This window comes from Enoplosus armatus, chromosome 21 (genome assembly GCF_043641665.1).
Source record: "Enoplosus armatus isolate fEnoArm2 chromosome 21, fEnoArm2.hap1, whole genome shotgun sequence".
In the NCBI taxonomy this organism is placed as follows: domain Eukaryota; kingdom Metazoa; phylum Chordata; class Actinopteri; order Centrarchiformes; family Enoplosidae; genus Enoplosus; species Enoplosus armatus.
Window position 1 is genome coordinate 14462251 of NC_092200.1, and position 18606 is coordinate 14480856.

The following is an 18606-nucleotide window of genomic DNA, read 5'->3' on the forward strand; positions in this document are numbered from 1 at the left end:
ATCACAGTAATTGTCACACCACTTCTGTAGAAACCCTTTATCAGTGTTGAAATAATATAACGTGCACCTTTGAAAAGACCCAACTCCTCAATGTTTTTGGTAGATCTGCAGTACAATTTAAGGTTTAACATGAAAGTGCTTTACTGAGAATTAATGAGGAGAAAATAAATGGTTTTGGGTATTGATCTGTAGGAGTGCGAAAGCTGTTGATTTTCTATTCTGACCAGTTTCCTGTTGGTTTTTGATTGTCCACTATTTGCACGTTAATGTTTTGTATTTAGCACATAAAAAAGAAAATAAGCGCTCCATTGGGCCTAAAAATGGCAGCTTTCAAAAGGTGTTCATGCATTACAGACTTTAGCACGCAATATTATCCACTTCTCTGAGACAGGATAAAAACTCTAGCTCAGCGGTGTGTCTCAATCTCACATGATTCTGTTGGATTACAGAGGTTAGATAGTCAAAACATTTCTTCAGGTGGTTGCTCATGTTGCTACATTTCACAATACACCCACAGACTGATCACGTTGCCTGTTCTGCCCTCTAGTGGTTCCACCAGGAATCATGAAAAATGTGAATCAAAATAAATAAAATGAAATTTCAAAACAGACAAGTGATATTTTCTGATTTTAATGCATCATATTGTATATTTATTTTACAATTGTATACTATCTTATCAGTTACACACAAAACAAAAAAGCAGCCATGTAATAATATACTTTAATCTCCCAGAATGTAACAAGACTTTTTTTTTTTGTTTGTTGCCAATTTGGAGCTGAAATGCAGGTTTAGTTGATAATGTCCAAAAAAAGCAAATGTCTTTACTTTAAGGCATTTTTTTAAAAGTAAAAGCCAAGTAGACCAAAACCATAGACAATAAACATCACAAGTTGTGTATTTATGAACAATACACTAATTCATAATTTAAAAGCGCAGTCTTCTGGTTGTTTCCGGTTGCCAATAACTTAAAGAGAAATATTAGGGTTCAATACTAAGAGGAGAGACTGAACGGACAGTCTAAATACTGCTGGCGTAGCTGCAAAAATGGTTTTTAGAAAGGCCAATTGACTGTAATAGGCACTTAATGATGTCTGGCATGTGAGTTTCTAGCTGCTTGGCTATCAGCAGGTTACAAGTTCTCACATCAATCAAATGTACTGGAGCAATGTGTTTAACTCGCTGTCCAGTAAGGCTCCATGTGAATAAAGCTGACATACAATACATATGATACTGTTAAAAAAAATCATATTGAGGATAACCATATGCACCAATATCAATATTAAAATAAGACTTAAAAATAATCAGCATCACTCTCCACTTCAAACTGAAGTGCACTTTTGCATTTAAAAAAGAACGTGTCTACTGTATCTCTACTTGAAAAACTTGAATTAGCAGTGAGGGAAGAGGAACAAAAACCTCACATCAAAAGCATTTAGGTCACCATCTGAGATATCTGTTGTAAACAAAAACTTTTTTTTTGAAGTTACAGTTTGGGAGATGTCCTGGCACATATTTCAGATTGCATGGCATCAAACAGAAAGGCATGAAAGCGGGTTTTAGAAATGTACTGCAGTTGAATACAAACACAACAGGGAATGGGGTCCATTTTCCCCCCCCTTCACTCAAATTTACTCTTTCCAGCTCGAGTCTGCTAAAACTGAGACTCCTTTTCATAGAAATAAAAAAACTCATTCTAAAGATGACTGAATGGAAGAGAAAGTGAGGCCTGTCCCTACAACACAATATAAATATGAGATCACAGCTGGTTACAGAAGGGTGGGGGGTGGGGGGGTTGTCAGTTAAGCAGCTCCAGGTAAGTGATTGGCACTTTGCCTTTCTGGTTGCCTCGCTCACCCATCAGCCAGTCTGAATCCATGCCTGGGACGCTGCTGACTGTGATCACCTGCAAAGAGTGTTCATTGTATTGAAGTTATAAAGTCTTATTTTCTATTCTCTAAAATGTACACTGTATCATCCACTATCAATGTCAACGTGAAGTTTACATGTCAGTCCATTAAGTAGAGTGTTTTCCGCTTGTAAGAGACAGCAGATTTATGGAGTGCTTGGATATAAATCCTGTTTTTATCAAAGGCAGTTCAGGCCGCACAGTTGGCTCGATAAATGCAAGAGCAGACTGGAAAATGATCTGAATGCGAGTATTAGACCAAATGAGGTAATGCTGGTTCGTTGTTGGTCAACCCACAAGGCTTGTAATGGGCAGTTCAGGGCTTTGCCAGGAAAGGGAGTGGCTACAGAGGCTACTGTACAGGAACTGCTCCAATGTGGTTAACACAAATTTTAATTTCAGTTTGGGTTTAGACTAGGCTTCCCAGTTCAGTTAGTTAAAATGTTGATTCTTATATTAAAAGAAACTGGAAAATAAACTAGACTGAAAGGCAGGAAATGGAAACACCAAAAGACAGTTGTCTGTTGCGCGATGTGTAAACATTCGTAAAAAAGTGTGGTAAAAATATAAATGAATACTAAGACATAATGGACCAATGATTATTTCAGGCTCACCTCATCGGCCAGCAGGGAAAGCTCGCTGCTGCTGGCAGCGTCGTAGTCGTAGAGCACGCGGGCTTTGCGGCTGCCATTAGAGCTGCGCAGTTCATTGAATCCGCCCGACGCGGTCGAGCTGCCGTGGCCCGCAGACACGCTGGGCAGGGAGGCCGACACCGGGATGGTGGGCACCGAGATGCTGGCCCCGCCCGACACCGACGATTGGTTGTTGTTGGAGAATGACGAAGGGAAACTGGTGGGAGGAAGGGAGGTGAATGCTGTGCCACCCTGAAGCAGAGCTGGGTGGATAATTAAGTCTTCTTCAGTACAATGAGTCTTTTTTTCTTTTGTGCTATCTCTCCCTGCAAGTATTGGATAAAGCTGACTTCTCTGTGACCTCACCCCTGGTTAAGTTTCATCAGTATTAGTCATTTTCCTCTTTCCACTAAAAGGTGAAAACCACACACAACCCGTCATGAACTTGCACTGCTTTGATTTTATCACACAAAGCTGTTGAAAAGAACATCAATATTTCGTTTACAGGAGAGGTTTCTGAAATAAAGATGGTAATTTACCAATTTCAGAAGTTAACAGGATAAATAACAGAGCAAGGAGTGTAATGACTTACTGCTCCCTGCAATAGGAATATAATAATACTATTTCTTAAGAAATGAGCAATAACCTAATGTAGGTTCTGTTTGGAAAATATTGAGATGAGTGTATTTCACCTGCCCAGCTGCTTTTGGAGATCCACCATGTACTGGTAACACTGTGCGTAGTACGTAGTCTGGGCCTCCACAAAGTCATTCAAGCAGCGTAGGTGGTGTGCCTGGCAGTGCACAGGAAGAGATGTGAGAAAATAATACTGAAAGTTTCACTCGTTTTGAGCAAACTTTCCACAAGTATTACAAAAGGAGAATTCAATAGATTTCTTAACCATTTCTCATGTTTTAAGGTCCAATTTACAAGACATAGAAATCTTTCTATACCAAACCTTTTATTATCTTAAAGGGTAGCTCTACCCATTTTACAAACCAAAATCGATTAAGGGGCAAGAGGAGTACTTCTCAGACTTTCTTGTGTAGCTCTGGAGGAGCTTTGTCAAGTCTGAGAAAACAACCCTAGTGACGTCATCAGGGTTATCTCGGCTAAGCAATACATGTATAACAGAAAGGCTGCATTAAAAACTGCAAGCATGGAATCTGAAAGACATCAATATTAAGCAGGCAGGGAGAGTCTAAATTATGCTATTGAGTTGCATTTTGGAAAGTGTAGGATTCAGGGGAGGGGCTATAAATCAGGATATCTCTGCCTCTGCTGCATTGTCCGTTCTTTTTTAAATGCACCTCTCGCAAGTTCCATTTTTGTGGCCAAAAAACAGCGACACTACAATAATATCCCTGAATGTTATTTGATATGAACTGAATGATAATTAAAACAGAAAAGCTGGGCTACATACGTGGGTGCTGCTGACTCCCTCTAGCAGCAGTCGGGTGATCTCTGCCTGCCGGTCAAACTCACTCTGGGTCATCCTCAGCTCCTGCTCCGCCTGAGAATAAAGAAACAAAACTAGATTTTTATAGAATAACATCGACACACACACACACACACACACACACACGTCTGGTTTGGAGAAATGAAGTGAGAATCATCAAGTCCAAGCGTTTTTTTTATATGATATATGCCACAGTGCTTTATGTATCAAAGGACATGCATAAGGTTTAAAAATAAGAGTGAATGAACGTGTCTCTGACTTTTTTGAGAATTTTTTTTAACTCTTTGGCATGAAATTAATCAAATCCATATAAACTGAACCACTTAGTCCAAAAAGTAAAAATGAACAGATGAACACTAAGTCAACCACAAGAGAAAAGTCTGTATATGTGCATATAACATGATATGGCTTCAGTGGGTCAAGACCAGGGAAGTCAGAGGCAGAAAAACAAACTAACAAAAAAAAACAGGCGTAACAAGACTCAATGTAAGCATTTGTAAGATGGGACATCAAGTAAAGACAGGGAAAAGGACACAACAACTCAACGCCAACATGATATTTCTGTCCTGAGGGAAATGTTTCCTTTTCCTCATATTGAGCCAAAGGATTCAATATGAGACCTACTGGAACAATGGCTTGTTGAGACTTGCTAAAAAGTCCAATAAACATATGGTCTTGAGCCGGGACTGACAGGGACAATGGCCTTACTGTCCCAGAGTCTCTATAGCTTACATGAGAGCCCCAGAGGGAGGTGTGGAGGAACGGAGAGGGTCTACAGTATTTGGTTCTTGAAGGACTCATCTACAAGGATTCAAGGTTTTCCATGGAGGTACGACTATGTGTCATGGAGGAGATGGAGAAAGGGATAAACAGCAGCTGTTGACGCTGCTACAAGGGGATTCAGTGTGTGTGTGTGAGAGTTCAATTCAAAGATGGCTCCAACATTCCACTCACCTCTGTCACTTCCTCTGCTCACATCTGCTGCTTTGCGTTTTGAAAACAGTGACACAGTAGTTAGAGCTACAGCTGCTGCGCGGCCACAGCCAACACAACACATCCTTACACTCTGTGTGTGTGAGAGCGAGACAGCAGCGTGCTTTAATAAAACCCACACTCTGTAGAAGGTGGCAGGACTGAGACAATGTAGCACATAAATATTTCTCAGCTTTCACACAACCAAGCCACCTCAGACACAGCCTTCCTGTGAGAGAGGACCATCCTTCAAAGATTAAAGAGCAGAACTGGTACTGGTGTTAACCAGCAGAAACTACCATTTACACCTCTCATATTTAGGTGACACACGCTTGTTTGTGTAGATTAAAAACACTATTAGACTGTCCATAACAACTAGACCTAAACCAGCTATTTGGAAAAGCTAAATTAAATGAGTGTGTTGACGAGCCACCAGGATAACTTGGCTCTGAATACGTCAAGAGGAATAATATAAACAGTTCTTAAAAGAGGGCTCACTGGGTCTCAGCTAGATAGTTTCTTCCTTTTTGTGGAAAATTGTGCACGAAAGCCACTAATTTACTAATTTAGATGCTCTGAAGACTGCAGCCAAATAGCTTTGCTGGGATTCTTCCCAGTGTTTTAATGTCCATCATGACTCTGACATTACTGCTCTGTTAAGTGATATTGCTTCTAGTAGTTGTAGAACATCAGCAGCTTAGTTGAGTAATTGTCTAATCTATTTTCTTATTGGCACACTAATGGTGTTCCTTCCTTGATCCAGGCGAGAGGGGGTTATGTTTTTCCGAATGGATTTCGTCGGTAACGAGCCAAGTCTGAGGTCATTAGACAAATCATCAAGACAGTGTTGACTCTCTGCAACTTTTAACAAAGGCAGACTTGCTGAGACCTTTTGAATGCCACTTGAGATGTACGGTTCATTTTGCAACTAGCCATCTCAGACACAACTCTGATTTTTGAAAACTGTGCATAAAGATATTCCAACACTACAAAACTATCAACTGGATCTTTTAGTTGCTTATAATTTTAGCAACTTTGAAAAGTTGAACACTAAAGATAAATAGGTTGACTAAGAGGTTTGAAAGTATCCAGATTAGGGTCAGTTTGTTTTTGCATCTCATGAATACCCTAAAGTGCGGAGGCCTGGTGTGACAAAGAAAAAGAGACCAGCTGTCAAGAGAAAAATCATATCACAGTAAGAAAAAGGGAAGTCGAAACTTCCCATAGCTGCTCATGTGACTGTATGAAAGTCACAAGAGATAAAATGGTCAGCTTCGGGTTGTGTAATGTGTCAAGTCATGACTTCAGATGGCAGGACAGTAGGACACGCCCAGACAGCTTTTCTTCCTCTCAAAAGGAAATCGGCTAATGATTTTAGAGAAAGCAGAATTCGCCAACACTGTTCATTTATAACAAAATAACCGAAAGACATCCAGCTGCAAAAAAAAATGACAGTGTTGCATTGACGATGGTGTGTGTGTGTGTGTGTGTGTATACTTACTGCAGCTCTAGCATCAGCCATCCTGGCTTTCTTTAGCCTGGTTTTGGCTGCATCCAAATCCAAACGTTTGACCTGCAGTAACTTCCGTTCTTTCTGGACACAAATTACAAAAAAACCTTTTTAGATATTTGAAGTCTTAAGGTTCGTGCACCACATACTGTCACACTTTTCTTGCAGATGAAATTTGCTGTCATCATTCATTTTATAGTAGATGGAGAATGAACAATAATGTTGGGATTCTCAGTAGAACCAGACGTTCAATGTGCAGGATGTTTGGAGGTGTCTGATAAATGGTCCAGTGGTGCAAGTTATGTACTTTAAGCACTTTAAGTAAACCATTTTTTCAGTTGCTAACTTCCTGTTTACTATTGGATGCTGTAGCTGTTTTACTATAAAAGCTTTACAATGTTCATCTGCAAAAAAATTTAATTCTGAGGAAGTGACCGTAGGTGTTATGTTTGCAATAACTAAAACTTAACTGCAGCTGTGGCTGATGAGAAAACTAAACACAAACAGTGATGATGGTAATGACCCCATTCCCCACGGTAGCTTCCAAGCCCTACATACAAGTACCAGTTATGATCACCTACTGAAGGACATCCTTACATAGTACTGTTTAGGCCAGTTTCTATATTTCCTTCCGAGTCCAATATGATTTCTGATTATTGAGGCTACAAAATGGCAGGGGCAGTCATCAAGACTACACTGATCTACACTCTACAACCAAAAGTTCAAAGTTCAGTGAAAAGTGAAAGTGAATCCAGACCTGTAGCTGCCAGTTCAACTCACCAGGATGGTTTTGAAGTCGCCCTCTAGAAAGTTTCTGAAAGGTGTCAGGAAGTTGATGGCAGCACTTTGGATTAACTCCCGCTCTGCCCCACCAATCTGCTTCTCCGTCTCACCACATTTTATCAGAGCATTTCCTGTAAAGGTCAGCAGCACAAACAAAACTTCACTCCCAATACAACACTGGACAGGAGACTGTACAATGTGGCACCACAGTCAACTGAGACCTGAATACTTAAGTCTTGAGACGAAGATGCCTCTGGATACGTACAAAGTGCTGTTGTTCACAGGTAGTAAGAAGCCAAGGCCACAACTGAGAAATGTTATATTGATCATGAAAGACTGTGTTTGAAATCATAACAGAAGAGTGGTGGTCATGTTCTTTCAAAAAGCCTTTACTAAGATTTTACAAGTCTACACTAGAAGCTTTCAACTTTTTTACTTGTTCCATAATTTAAGGAATATTGAGGGGGAGGATTGTGTTTGTCAACCAGCTCCAGGAATCAGCAAAATAAACTGAAATGTTCACTTAAGTCCCAGTATGTCAGGCAGCTCAGTGTACTGTAACTCACCATAGGCAGTTCCAGGACCAAATTCACTTCCTGAGTCGATCATGGACTGGCCCAGTAGCTCGTGGTTGTTCATTCGTGTGGGGGCTTTTTTCTCCAGTTTCTCATACACAAATTCTTCTAGCCGGACGTCTGCAGATTGCAACGAGAAAACTCAATTACAAAGTCATAAGACTTATACAGTGAGGGAGCCAAACGTAGGCAGTGACTTTAGGACTTTACATTTGTAAACTAAAATGGACGCTTTCATAATGACACCCATAATGATGAGGAAAATCAACAACTTTGTTTCATGTTATCACATCACGTGAATGAACACTGACAATCATGCTGAAAATCACATACCACACGTATCTGCGGTATGTTCTACATGAATGTAGCAAAAGTAGAACAAATCCAGTTTGCCATGTTCAAGACTGTAACACAAGACAGTGTAACCAGCAGCTGGTCTGGTCTGCGTTTGCTGTGCTACAGCAATATGGCATCATGGTGTGAGCTGTGGAGGATGCACAGCTGAGCTTACAGACCTCACAGAGGGCATTGATGTATGTCAAACACCATCTCAGAGATGTAAGCCATGTTTTGAGTGACCTTTCTTACTGGCAGACATGTACATCTCCTAAATTCAGGCATTTTCTGAATCACCAAGCTACTCTACAGTGCAGAAACAAGATATCACCTGTCATTCATATAATATATAATAAAATCAATATTGACTAATATTGTTGATTTCCAAATATTGGGTTCTGAAGTGGAAAAAAAAAACCTGTGGGTGGATCACCATTATGATGAATCTATGAGGACATTTAGTAATTTGTGTCATGTCATCATTAATAAAGAAATCTAAAAATGTACTAATGAGCAAAGTGAGTGGCATTACGTTGACAGATCTATAAATGGGGTTTGGTGACTCTCCCCACAGAGGGGGCAACATACAGTGGATACCTGCCCTACACTGCTCTGGAAAAGAGGTCCAGTATGTCAGCGTCGAGTCAAGTTCATTATGGAGTCAAAAGTGTGGTCTTACTTGGGTTGGGCTGTAGTAAGACTTCTGTCTGCTTCATAATCCTCTCTGTCCATTGCTTGGTGTTCTCAGCTCTGACTAAAAGGTTCTCCAAATGGGCATCCAACTCTGTCTTTTCAGCCTGGCCAAATTTCTCTTCTGTAAACTGAAAAAGAAAATATCCGGTTATAGTGTGCACACAACCTGTTCCCTGGAAAGTGACACACTGGAGAATGGAGAGTATGGGGCCGAGGTGTCAAGCAAGGCGTGTTTGATGGAACGTTAGCAAGCTGGACAGACTAGCTGTTAGCTTACAAAATAAACGTTATCTGCCAAGCTAATGTTGATAGCTCTATCTAATGGTTTTAGAGGCCTGCTTTGATGGTTATGTTGAACAACTGAGATGTCATGGGTACTGTTCAAAAACACTCATATAGTGTAACTGCAGTCAAGTTAGCAGGAGATAGAATTTTCTCTCAGATGATAACAGGCTAACGTTACTTAGCTACACAATAACACCTACGGTAGCGTTAGCTGTTTAGCAAGCGAGCTAACGCTACCTGACTGGTTAAGCTAACGGCTAACGTTGGTTAGTAACCACTACCACTAGCTACACGGTCAAACTTACTTGTACCGCGCGGCTCAGGAAAGTACCGGCGTCCGCAGCTAACCGCTTAACATTAAAATCCATGGCGGGGAAAATAAACACTTTTTACAACAGCTAGCTTGTATCACAGTCAAACTGACATCCCTATGGAAAATGTCATTGAAGCAACTTTTTGTCGGAGTTCCACCCAGCTGTTGATCATGACAAAGATAGTATACGGACAAGATAGTTCACTTCTCCACCCTATTCTGACAGCTGTAAGAAAATGTCGCGCATGCGCATATCGACATAAAACAGATTAGGCAAAGTTGAAAATGTAATGTCAAATATTTTTCAAGCAACACCCAATAGCAGTAAACTAAAACCACTAAAACCACAAGTGTTAGTGTGTTGCTGTTCATTTCGGTCGACTGCCCCGCAAACGGCTGGTGTTTTCACTCTGGGCTTGTAAGAAACGACTTTTATCTATAGGAGTGCAGGGGGAAGAGAAATTGTCCTAATAGAAAAACACTACCCTCCCGTTAATATTTTGTTGCATTCATGTCTTTCGGAAATATCGGAATCGAATGAAGCCGGTCAAGAAATGGTGAAAATAAGTGGGAAAATCGAAATGTTCTACAGTAGAAGCAGCAAAATCAAGATGTGTAGGCCTGTATTGTAGGCCTATTGTCTTTTTTGTTTTGAAAAAAAAAGAGTCATATTTGCTATTTGTCAGGAATAGATTAAGACCTACATAGATACATACTCAAAACCAACATATAAACCATATTCAAGGTAAGGAAAATGAAGCATCTTACAGCATCGGCTAAACCCATTTATAATTGTCCTCTGCCCTGAACCCTGAACCTCACACCCTTTGCCTGTCACCCCTCCCTGACGTTTTGCCATTGATTTATTCATGTATTATTGACAGCTGTCCAGTTTGAATTTGAGCATGCAACATGTTCCAAAAAGATCCAAATGTAAAACTGACACTCTATCAGATATATTAGAACAATTAATATTTTTCCTGAATATCAACCTTTAGCAGCCTGGATGTTGCTTCCTCCCACCACAAGATTTCATTTCATTATGCATTACTTCTATGCAGTGGAGGAGGAGGAGGTGGAGGAGGAGGAGAATGAGTGCAGAAAGAGGCTCATCTGTCCCCATAAGTTCTGCATTTGTTTCATAAGCAGCAGTTATGGCTCCAAACTTTGCAATTCTAATGAAATGGCATTGTGGGAGACAGGGAGAGATTGTTTGGATCCTCCCCTTTAGAATATTGTCTGTTTTATACCATCATGATGCAGTGCATGTAGGTCATTTGCTCAAGTGTAAAATCTCCATATTTACTCATAGAACAGGACAGTACTGCTTGTTTGAGAATTAAACTTTTTCCTAGTAACTGTATACCCTATCCTCATGAAGTGCAATACATTCTATTTGACCTGTAATATTATTCGGCTTGTTGATGAGTAACACTGACACAATAAGGATATATTTCTACAACATAATACCTTCTGCAACCCTCTCCCCTTGTCTTGAGGAAGCGGACTTTGGCAGATTTTGGAAAAACAAAAACACTCTTCAGGTCTGGATGTAATTATGCCAGACAGAGCCTGCTACCTGCTGTGTGGGAGGAAGTCAGGCAGAGAGAGAAATCAAATGACTTCCCCTCTGTAGGCTACCAACGCACCGTCAGCTACAAACTTTTTACTCAGTTAAACGATGGCTGGAAGGTGTCTTCGTCCACATGTTTGTTTCTATGTTGCATTTCAGCTACACAACTGAAAATGCGATGTTTTTTCCCCCCATCACACCAATGCAGTAATTTCTGATTGCACTGCCAAGATGACGAGTAATACCAGTTTACATAACTGTATTGATTTACATTGTTAACCTTGAAATGTTTCAGACTTGAACAAGCTTGAACTATTGCCTATTTATCATTTTTCAACAAGTATAAGCTGTAAAACAGCTAACGGACTGCAACAGTAGCCTACACACTGCATTTCTTATAACCACACTATGCCAAAGATTTTAAGGCTTTGGCTCTGCTTTATGCTTGGCTAACTTTCAGAATTGTTGGGGCGGGTGCTTTCAACACGTGAATATGGAAGTCAGCACTTTTAGGAAGGCAGAACAGCTCCTTTGAGGGAGGAATACAGTTGTTCCAGTAGTAAATCTGTGTCTATCTGCTCTTTCTCTTCACAATAACCGAAAGCACTCAGGGGTAAGAGAAACTTCACCTCAGCAGAATGACTTTCTCATCAAGGCAAAGCATGTTCCATGAGATTAGGAAATCCCGACTGTCAACGTCACAGCAAAGAACTAAAAACAAGATAATGGAACAATACAGACATGCTGGTGACATAAAATGTCTTTATTTGAGACTGTTGCTTACAATGCAGCGGCTGAGGATAAAATATTTAACAACGTAAATACCTTGCACAGACTCTCACTTTCTTACATGATGCGGCTTTGACAGAGCAAATGGACTCGAGTTTCATTCAGTACGAGACTTTAGAATGCGACTGTCATGGATTGTCGTGTCAAAGTACATCTGCAATTTGAGAGAGTCTTCTAAAGTAGCTTTGAAAGGCAAACTATCCACACTCCATAAATACTTGATAGGTGATAAAACAATTGTATTTAGGGCAAAATCAAAGCTGAACTATAATTGCTGACTTTTCTTGGCCACATTTTCGGCTAGCTCCAACAGCAAAGGGTATCTCAACGTCCTCTTCCTCCAAGACTCTGGGATTCCCTGGAGACCGGTCTGAAAACACATCAAGACGACAAAGCTTTGAGAATATCTGAGCACACAGTCAAACTCATCAAAAGAGTTCCACAAATACAGACAACAGATGCAAAATGATATATATATTTATAAGATATATTTTCATGTGCTGCTATCTGTTTGATACAGTAAATATTACAGGTCTTGACCTAAAACGTGAGTATCAGCTCACACTTTAATTGACAGCTGTAAACCTGCGCACTGTGCTCAGTATTAAGCTAGTTGAGTTTTCCTCTTTATGTGGAGAACCTCTGGAGAGGGCACACAGACTGAATCGCCAAAATAAAATGCATTAAATACCAGGAGGATACACTACTATACAAATCAAACACTTCCTATAATATGTTACTGATACAATATAAAAAAAATGTTACAGTGTTGTTTTTATTGTATTGTGTGTTATTGAACATTTAATGCTATTGCCTTCAAACAAGAGGCCTTTGAGTCTCCTCCATCTGCGTTGGAAAAAGGACCAACGTCTTTCTAATAAATGTCCTAGTAACTTATTAGCAAACAGATGCTTATTTAGACATCCAGCCAAAACGGAGGGTTAGCAAAATGTTAGCATTCATTTGGAGTTGTGGTTCTGGTATAAGACACCTCTCCTTTTAGCTCTGGTTTGGTCTCCAGTAACTCTTGTGAAACATTTCTGGCTCTTAAGCTTGTAAATGTTCCACTTGGTTCACCAGGTAAAACAGCTGAAAACAGCTGAAAACAGCTGGAAAACAGCTGTCTGCTGTGACTGGAACAACGCTGATGAGGTGAGAATGAAAAAACAGTAAAGTTGCGAGTTGGAAAACCAAAACAATGAGCTGAAAGACACCAAAAAGCTTTGCAGAGCTGAGGGGAACTGCAGAGCCAGGTGATAACTCCCTATCACACACACATATATCATTTTATCCATTGTTAATATAAAAATATTGATTATACTGTAGCAGCTTTAATGGCTGAAAGCAGCTGATTGTATTTCTACCCTTAAAGTGGTGACACAAACGTATGAAATAAACATGGTTAATGTCTTTGCTGCCTTTTTTACTGATTATTTTGTCATTGTTGATTGATTTTGTGACTGGGCTTAACATAGCATACACTTAGCTTAGCTTAATCATTGTGCTGTTACACAAGATCTTTCTAGATATGTATCAGCATATTTAACAACAAAACAAAATGTGTTTTGTTTTGCATATTTAATAACAAAACAAAATGTGTGTGGTTTATTATTAAATATGCTGATACCATTCCTCACATCAGTGTTTAGAAATACAATAAAAAAAAAACTTTTTAAATGAATAATGCTCTTTACATTAAAAATGTAAAACCGTATGAGTGCCTAATGACTGTTTCATGTGCCTGAGAGCCACATTCCTACTGTACCTGTGCCCCAAAGCAGGCTCCTATAAAGGAGGCTCTGCTGGAGGTGCATCCCCCGCAGCGCATGGTGTCCCTGACTGCTTCATCCAGCTGGTTCAGCTTCAGGACTCCATGAAGCGCTCCTTGGAACGCACCAGGCAAAGCTAGACACAAACCCAGATTTAGCAGCAGGTTGAGACATGGTAAATAACACAGTAACAGATCAGCAATCAAACATGGAGGATCCAGTCTTGTCCAAGCGTTCTTATATTGCTAGATGTGATTCACTGCGCCTTTTAAAACACCATAATTTGATTTACTTTTGCAGTACCATTCATTTTACAATTAAAGTAGACACTTGAACAGAATGGGCAAGCAGAGCTCTCCACATGTACATTAAGCATATCAACCTTTAAGCCCTGTAAAACCTGAGACACTCAACTCAGCGGGAAGGGGAAAATGAAAAGGAAGAAGGAGGGAGGCCATTAGTCAGGAGATCAAAGGCTGGAGGACCTACTAACGGATACACTGACAGGGAGGGTACGCAAAGCCGTGCCAAGCCAACAGACCCGGATCCTGCTGCTACCGACTGGCTTACCTCATGTGTTTGTGAACACAGCAGGTATGAGCTGTTGGGATGTCTTGGCTAGGTTGTCCTTCACCTGGTGGATATGCGCTTCAGCAGAGATACAGGAAGAGAGATAAAATGTACTGTTTAGTGTTTAAACACTGGAGCCTGTTTTTGGCTGTGGCTGCCTACTGTCATAACACACATTATGTATCTCATACATCTTTGTTGTAACATTATGTTTTGATTTTGAAAGAGAAATGCTATAGTTTCTTTAAAGATGATCATGTTCCTGCATGAAGCATTTTGTGTTTCTTGCAGTTTTGACCACATTTTCCGTAAGACCTGTTGGTTGCATTAAATAAATAGTTCGACATTTTGGGAGTCACCTTCTGCCAAGAGTTACATAAGAGGAGTATAGAGCTTGAGCCAGTAGTCAATCAGCTTAATCTAACTTTTATTGCTGTTGTTTTCTGACTAATTGTTGTGATGAAAATTTGTTGAAATACGCTTATATGCTTTGTTGTGGAGAGTCAGATGAGAAGGTTGATACCACTCTATTATCTATCCATTAAATATGAAGCCAGAGCCAGGGCGTTCACTTTCCCTTTACTTCACGTCTTTATGCTATCATGGCTCTGTCCTCTAAAGGTCATCAATTAACATTTTATATATTGTTTGTTTAAGCCGTATAAAAACTGAAATGTCAAAACTACTACTAGGTTAATTTACTAGCTTTGGAGTTAGCCTGGCTAACTGTTTCCCAGCTATTCATATTTAACAGACAGTTATTATAGTGGTCTTCTAATCTGTCAGCAATAAGCATTTTCCCCAATAAGTGTGATGTTATAATGTCAAATAGTTCCTTTGAATCTCAAAATGAAGGAAGCTTTAAAGACGCAGGTAGCCTTACCAATGACAGCCCGGTCCAGCTCCTGAGGGTTCTGTCTTTTCGGGTCGTTCAACTGAGCCAGAACAGCATCAAGAGCATTAGGAGCTGGACCATTCAGAATGAAATGCTCCAAAAACCTTACAGACAAACAAACAAAGGTTAAGCATCCTGCCCTCCCTTCACTTATCACCTTCTTCAGGGCTGTCTTTTACCTCGCTGCAGCCAGTGTCACAGCCACACACATGTCATTGTTCTGGGTCACTCGTATGGCTTTCTCCACTTTCTCCAGCATCTCAGGTCGGCCAGCGTACATGGCCACCACCGGAGCCAGCTTCGTGACACCGTCCATCTGACAGTCCACATCACAGCCTCAAAAACACATACAAACACAGTTTACAACAACCAAAAAAAGCTGGGGTGGTCTACATGCACTTATGATGTGTGATCGTTACCAGTTTCTTCATTGCCAGCATCCACATTTCTGATGAAAGCTTTCAGGCTCCCGTTTCTCCATGGGCCATTGATGGGGAGGATGGCTTTGGGACCTAACAGTTGGGACGAAGAATCAGAGAAGTATAGCAAAGGGACGAAACAGGCGAGAGAGGAGAGAAAAATGTCCCTGAACTTTCTGTTGATGCAGTTTCTGTAGGTGGAGCTCTTTTCTTTGTCAGCTCAGTCATGATGACTATCACTGCCCATGATGATGACACAGCTCTTCTGATATATTCTAAGACATAAAGCCGTCTACAGTTTACTGTACCCAATGGCACCCTGTGCTGTTATGGTGATTTACAGCGGCACTGTATTTATATGACATCCTGACAGTAAAAGAGCAGCAAATATCCAAAGCACTGGACAGCAACCAAGAACAGGGAAGTCTGACTGTATGGAATATTTTCATGGAGAGGGAATTCCCCATCAGCAGGGAGAAAAACATTATGTACTGTGTTGTTCGACAGTAACAGAAGCTCTCACATCCTTTTAGGCATGTTAAGTTGATGATTATTACGTATGGACATGACAATATTGACACGCTGTTTGTTAAAATGGATAGTTACATAAAGGCTGAACAGTTACAGTACCTCCTTTTTTCTTGTATGGGTCATTGAGAGGCAGGTCGTACACTGTTCCTTGGCCAAAGAACTTGTAGATGCGCTTGGTCATGTCTTCCACATTAACATCTGCACATGCACAACAAATGACATATTGTACCTTAAGAAAACAATTGTGTTAAATTTCTGTTACCTCTATGCTTTGAAGAGCAATACATGACTTTTGTTTTATTGTTTGTTCAAGTTTTAAACACACTGATCACCTCTTACATAGTGTACAAAGTAAAAAACAAGTGAAAGGTCCAACATTTTTGCTCGATCGATACCACTCTCGAGTCAGCTGAATATGAAGTTAGAGCCAGCTGGTTAGCTTAGATTAGCATAGATAGCTTTCTTGTTGAGAGTGAGATGAGAAGATTGATGCCACTCTCATGATTGTCTGTTAAATATGAAGCTACAGCCAGGAGATTGTTAGCTTAGCATAGCATAAAAACTGGACACAGGGGCTAACAGCTAGCTTGGCTCTGTCCAAAATCTGTCTACCAGCACCTCTAAAGATCACTACAAAAACTGTAGTTGTAAATGTGCTTGACTATTTCACGGCTGGTTTCTGTGACTTTTTGTAGTCATGGTTGCCAGGCAACCAGTGGAGACCCCAGGAAGTCAATGCACCCAGAGGGAAATAGTCTGGCACATAACCCCCCAAACACAACTTTTTTTACCCCTGCTTCCAGTCCCTATGCTAAGCTAAGCTAATCGTCTCCTGGCTGTTGCTTCATATTTAACATACAGACACTGTATAGTCTTTTCCAAAATGTTAACTTGTATCTGTAAAGACAAAGTGTCAATCTTCCTTACAACATAGTCAACAACAGGATTTATGAGGAATTGTTTTACAAACATAACAATCTTGATCGGGCTAACTTTGATAACAATATATTGGTGATTATAATAGTGCTACTGTAACACATTGGAAGGCACTGAGAGTGTCATGTTAATGTATGACACATGTATATTTCAGCACCTCCACACTGGCTCAGTGACTCCAGCAGGACGTATGCCTGGTCTCCATAGCAGGTCTGCTCGCCCGTCGTCCTGCTGTAGAAAGGATTTGCTGACTGAGGCCGAAACTCAGGATGGGGCTCCAGATCAGAGAGAACTTCTTTGAGTCTGTCTGGATTGTAGATCCAGTGCATGGGCTGGGCTGTATGGGTGGGGAACACACACAAACATGAAAGAGGGAGAAGATTTAATAGTTTTGTTTTTGTGTTTGACATAACCTACTATATATACAGTCTGTTGATAATAGATAGCATGGAAAGGGAAATAGATGTGTATTGGATATTGGAGAATCCTGACTCTAAACAAGAATTGCATGTTAATCAGTCACCAAGCAGTAACTAACATTTGGGATTACTCTCCATAGTATTCATCATTATACGGTGTGTTAAGAATGATGTGTGGTAGTAAAAATAAATGATAATTCTGGCTAGTTTAGGTTTATCAGTACAGCTGTTGCAGAAACTGAGCTTTCATAACATTATGTATGAAGTCAACATGACTTACACAAGTTAAGGAACCGCCCCTGCACTTTATCAGCTTGGACAGATGTTGCTTATGGATATTGCTACTGATAATGCTTCTGAGCAACAATGAAAACAATGAAACACTGTTTGAAATGTCATATTGTGTAACAAGCACCAGCAAGCTTTTAAATATTTAAATCACAAACAGTGGGGAATAGTGGAACTTCTTATGACAGGTAAAATGAAACAAGTGTGACTTGTAAACTCTTATGTATCACATTTCCAATATGAATGATAAACATGTATATAACATGGAACAGGGAAACATGCAATAGACCTATAAATTATTGCGATATGGGTATTTCTGTAATGAATTCAGTCCCAGCATCGTTACACAGTTACAATAAACAGTTTATCTTACCTGCTGCATCTGCCACTGCTGCCCCGATAATGGCCCCAATGGCTCTGTCTACCAACGTCAAGGCCATCTGCTTTCATTTCAGACAGAAACACAGTATAAATGAGAAATATGTGCAGGTTTCATTGTATATTAAAACACAACCTTTAAAAAGACTTTTGCCTGGAACGAATGCCTGTAATTTTGAATTGACGAAATAGAAATACAGCTCACTATTGTTGTAGGAAATGGTCTCATGTAGCCGGTAACTAAAATACTTTTACACGCTGAGTTTTAATTCAATGTTTTAATCGATGAATGGAACAGATGCAGAAGTCATATTATTTATTTTGATGCAAGCTTGTCTTCATGTAGTTTTCTACCATTTCTTTTGATAGAAAAAAAGTCAACATGGAAACTTATGCAACACAGCATTAACTATATTTGATTACATGACATCTGGTAAAAAGATTATTGAATTATTCCTATGCATTCAAGACTTTATAACCTTAGTGAGAACACACTATCGATTTTTTGTTTTTATTTTGTAATATGCTTAGAATATTAATGTGTGTATCTATTTATTTAATACCCCAGAAGTCCT

General features: G+C 40.0%; 2 protein-coding genes across 5 annotated transcripts; both read right to left on the reverse strand.

Moving 5' to 3' along the window:
• Nucleotides 1-642: 642 nt before the first annotated feature.
• On the reverse strand, nt 643-9580 carry sh3glb1a (SH3-domain GRB2-like endophilin B1a). Of its 4 annotated transcripts, none has more exons than XM_070927911.1 (9): nt 9457-9580; nt 8853-8994; nt 7829-7957; nt 7260-7393; nt 6474-6563; nt 3962-4051; nt 3231-3331; nt 2521-2755; nt 643-1903 (listed from the first exon to the last, which is right to left on the reverse strand). In XM_070927911.1, the coding sequence occupies exons 1-9, from the start codon at nt 9517-9519 to the stop codon at nt 1796-1798; spliced, it is 1092 nt and encodes a 363-aa protein (XP_070784012.1). In that variant the 5' UTR covers nt 9520-9580; the 3' UTR covers nt 643-1795. The 4 variants fall into 4 exon arrangements, with proteins under 4 accessions (XP_070784012.1, XP_070784011.1, XP_070784009.1 ...); XM_070927910.1 differs by having other exon boundaries at nt 6471-6563; XM_070927908.1 differs by having other exon boundaries at nt 3962-4071; nt 6392-6563.
• A 2202-nt stretch (nt 9581-11782) lies between these two features.
• Nucleotides 11783-18093, reverse strand: LOC139304282 (crystallin J1C-like). The gene is made up of 9 exons (XM_070928197.1): nt 18027-18093; nt 17104-17283; nt 16110-16208; nt 15480-15572; nt 15240-15396; nt 15049-15164; nt 14166-14243; nt 13592-13731; nt 11783-12196 (listed from the first exon to the last, which is right to left on the reverse strand). The coding sequence occupies exons 1-9, from the start codon at nt 18091-18093 to the stop codon at nt 12092-12094; spliced, it is 1035 nt and encodes a 344-aa protein (XP_070784298.1). The 3' UTR covers nt 11783-12091.
• Between the last annotated feature and the right edge of the window lie 513 nt (nt 18094-18606).

Coding starts and splice junctions, on each gene's coding strand:
- sh3glb1a (XM_070927908.1), bottom strand. CDS start 9,519: ATGGATTTTAATGTTAAGCGGTTAGCTGCGGACGCCGGTACTTTCCTG. Junction 7,394..7,828: donor TGGTCCTGGAACTGCCTATG/GTGAGTTACAGT, acceptor TGACCTTTACAG/GAAATGCTCTGATAAAATGT. Junction 1,904..2,520: donor TTTCCCTGCTGGCCGATGAG/GTGAGCCTGAAA, acceptor CACTCTTTGCAG/GTGATCACAGTCAGCAGCGT.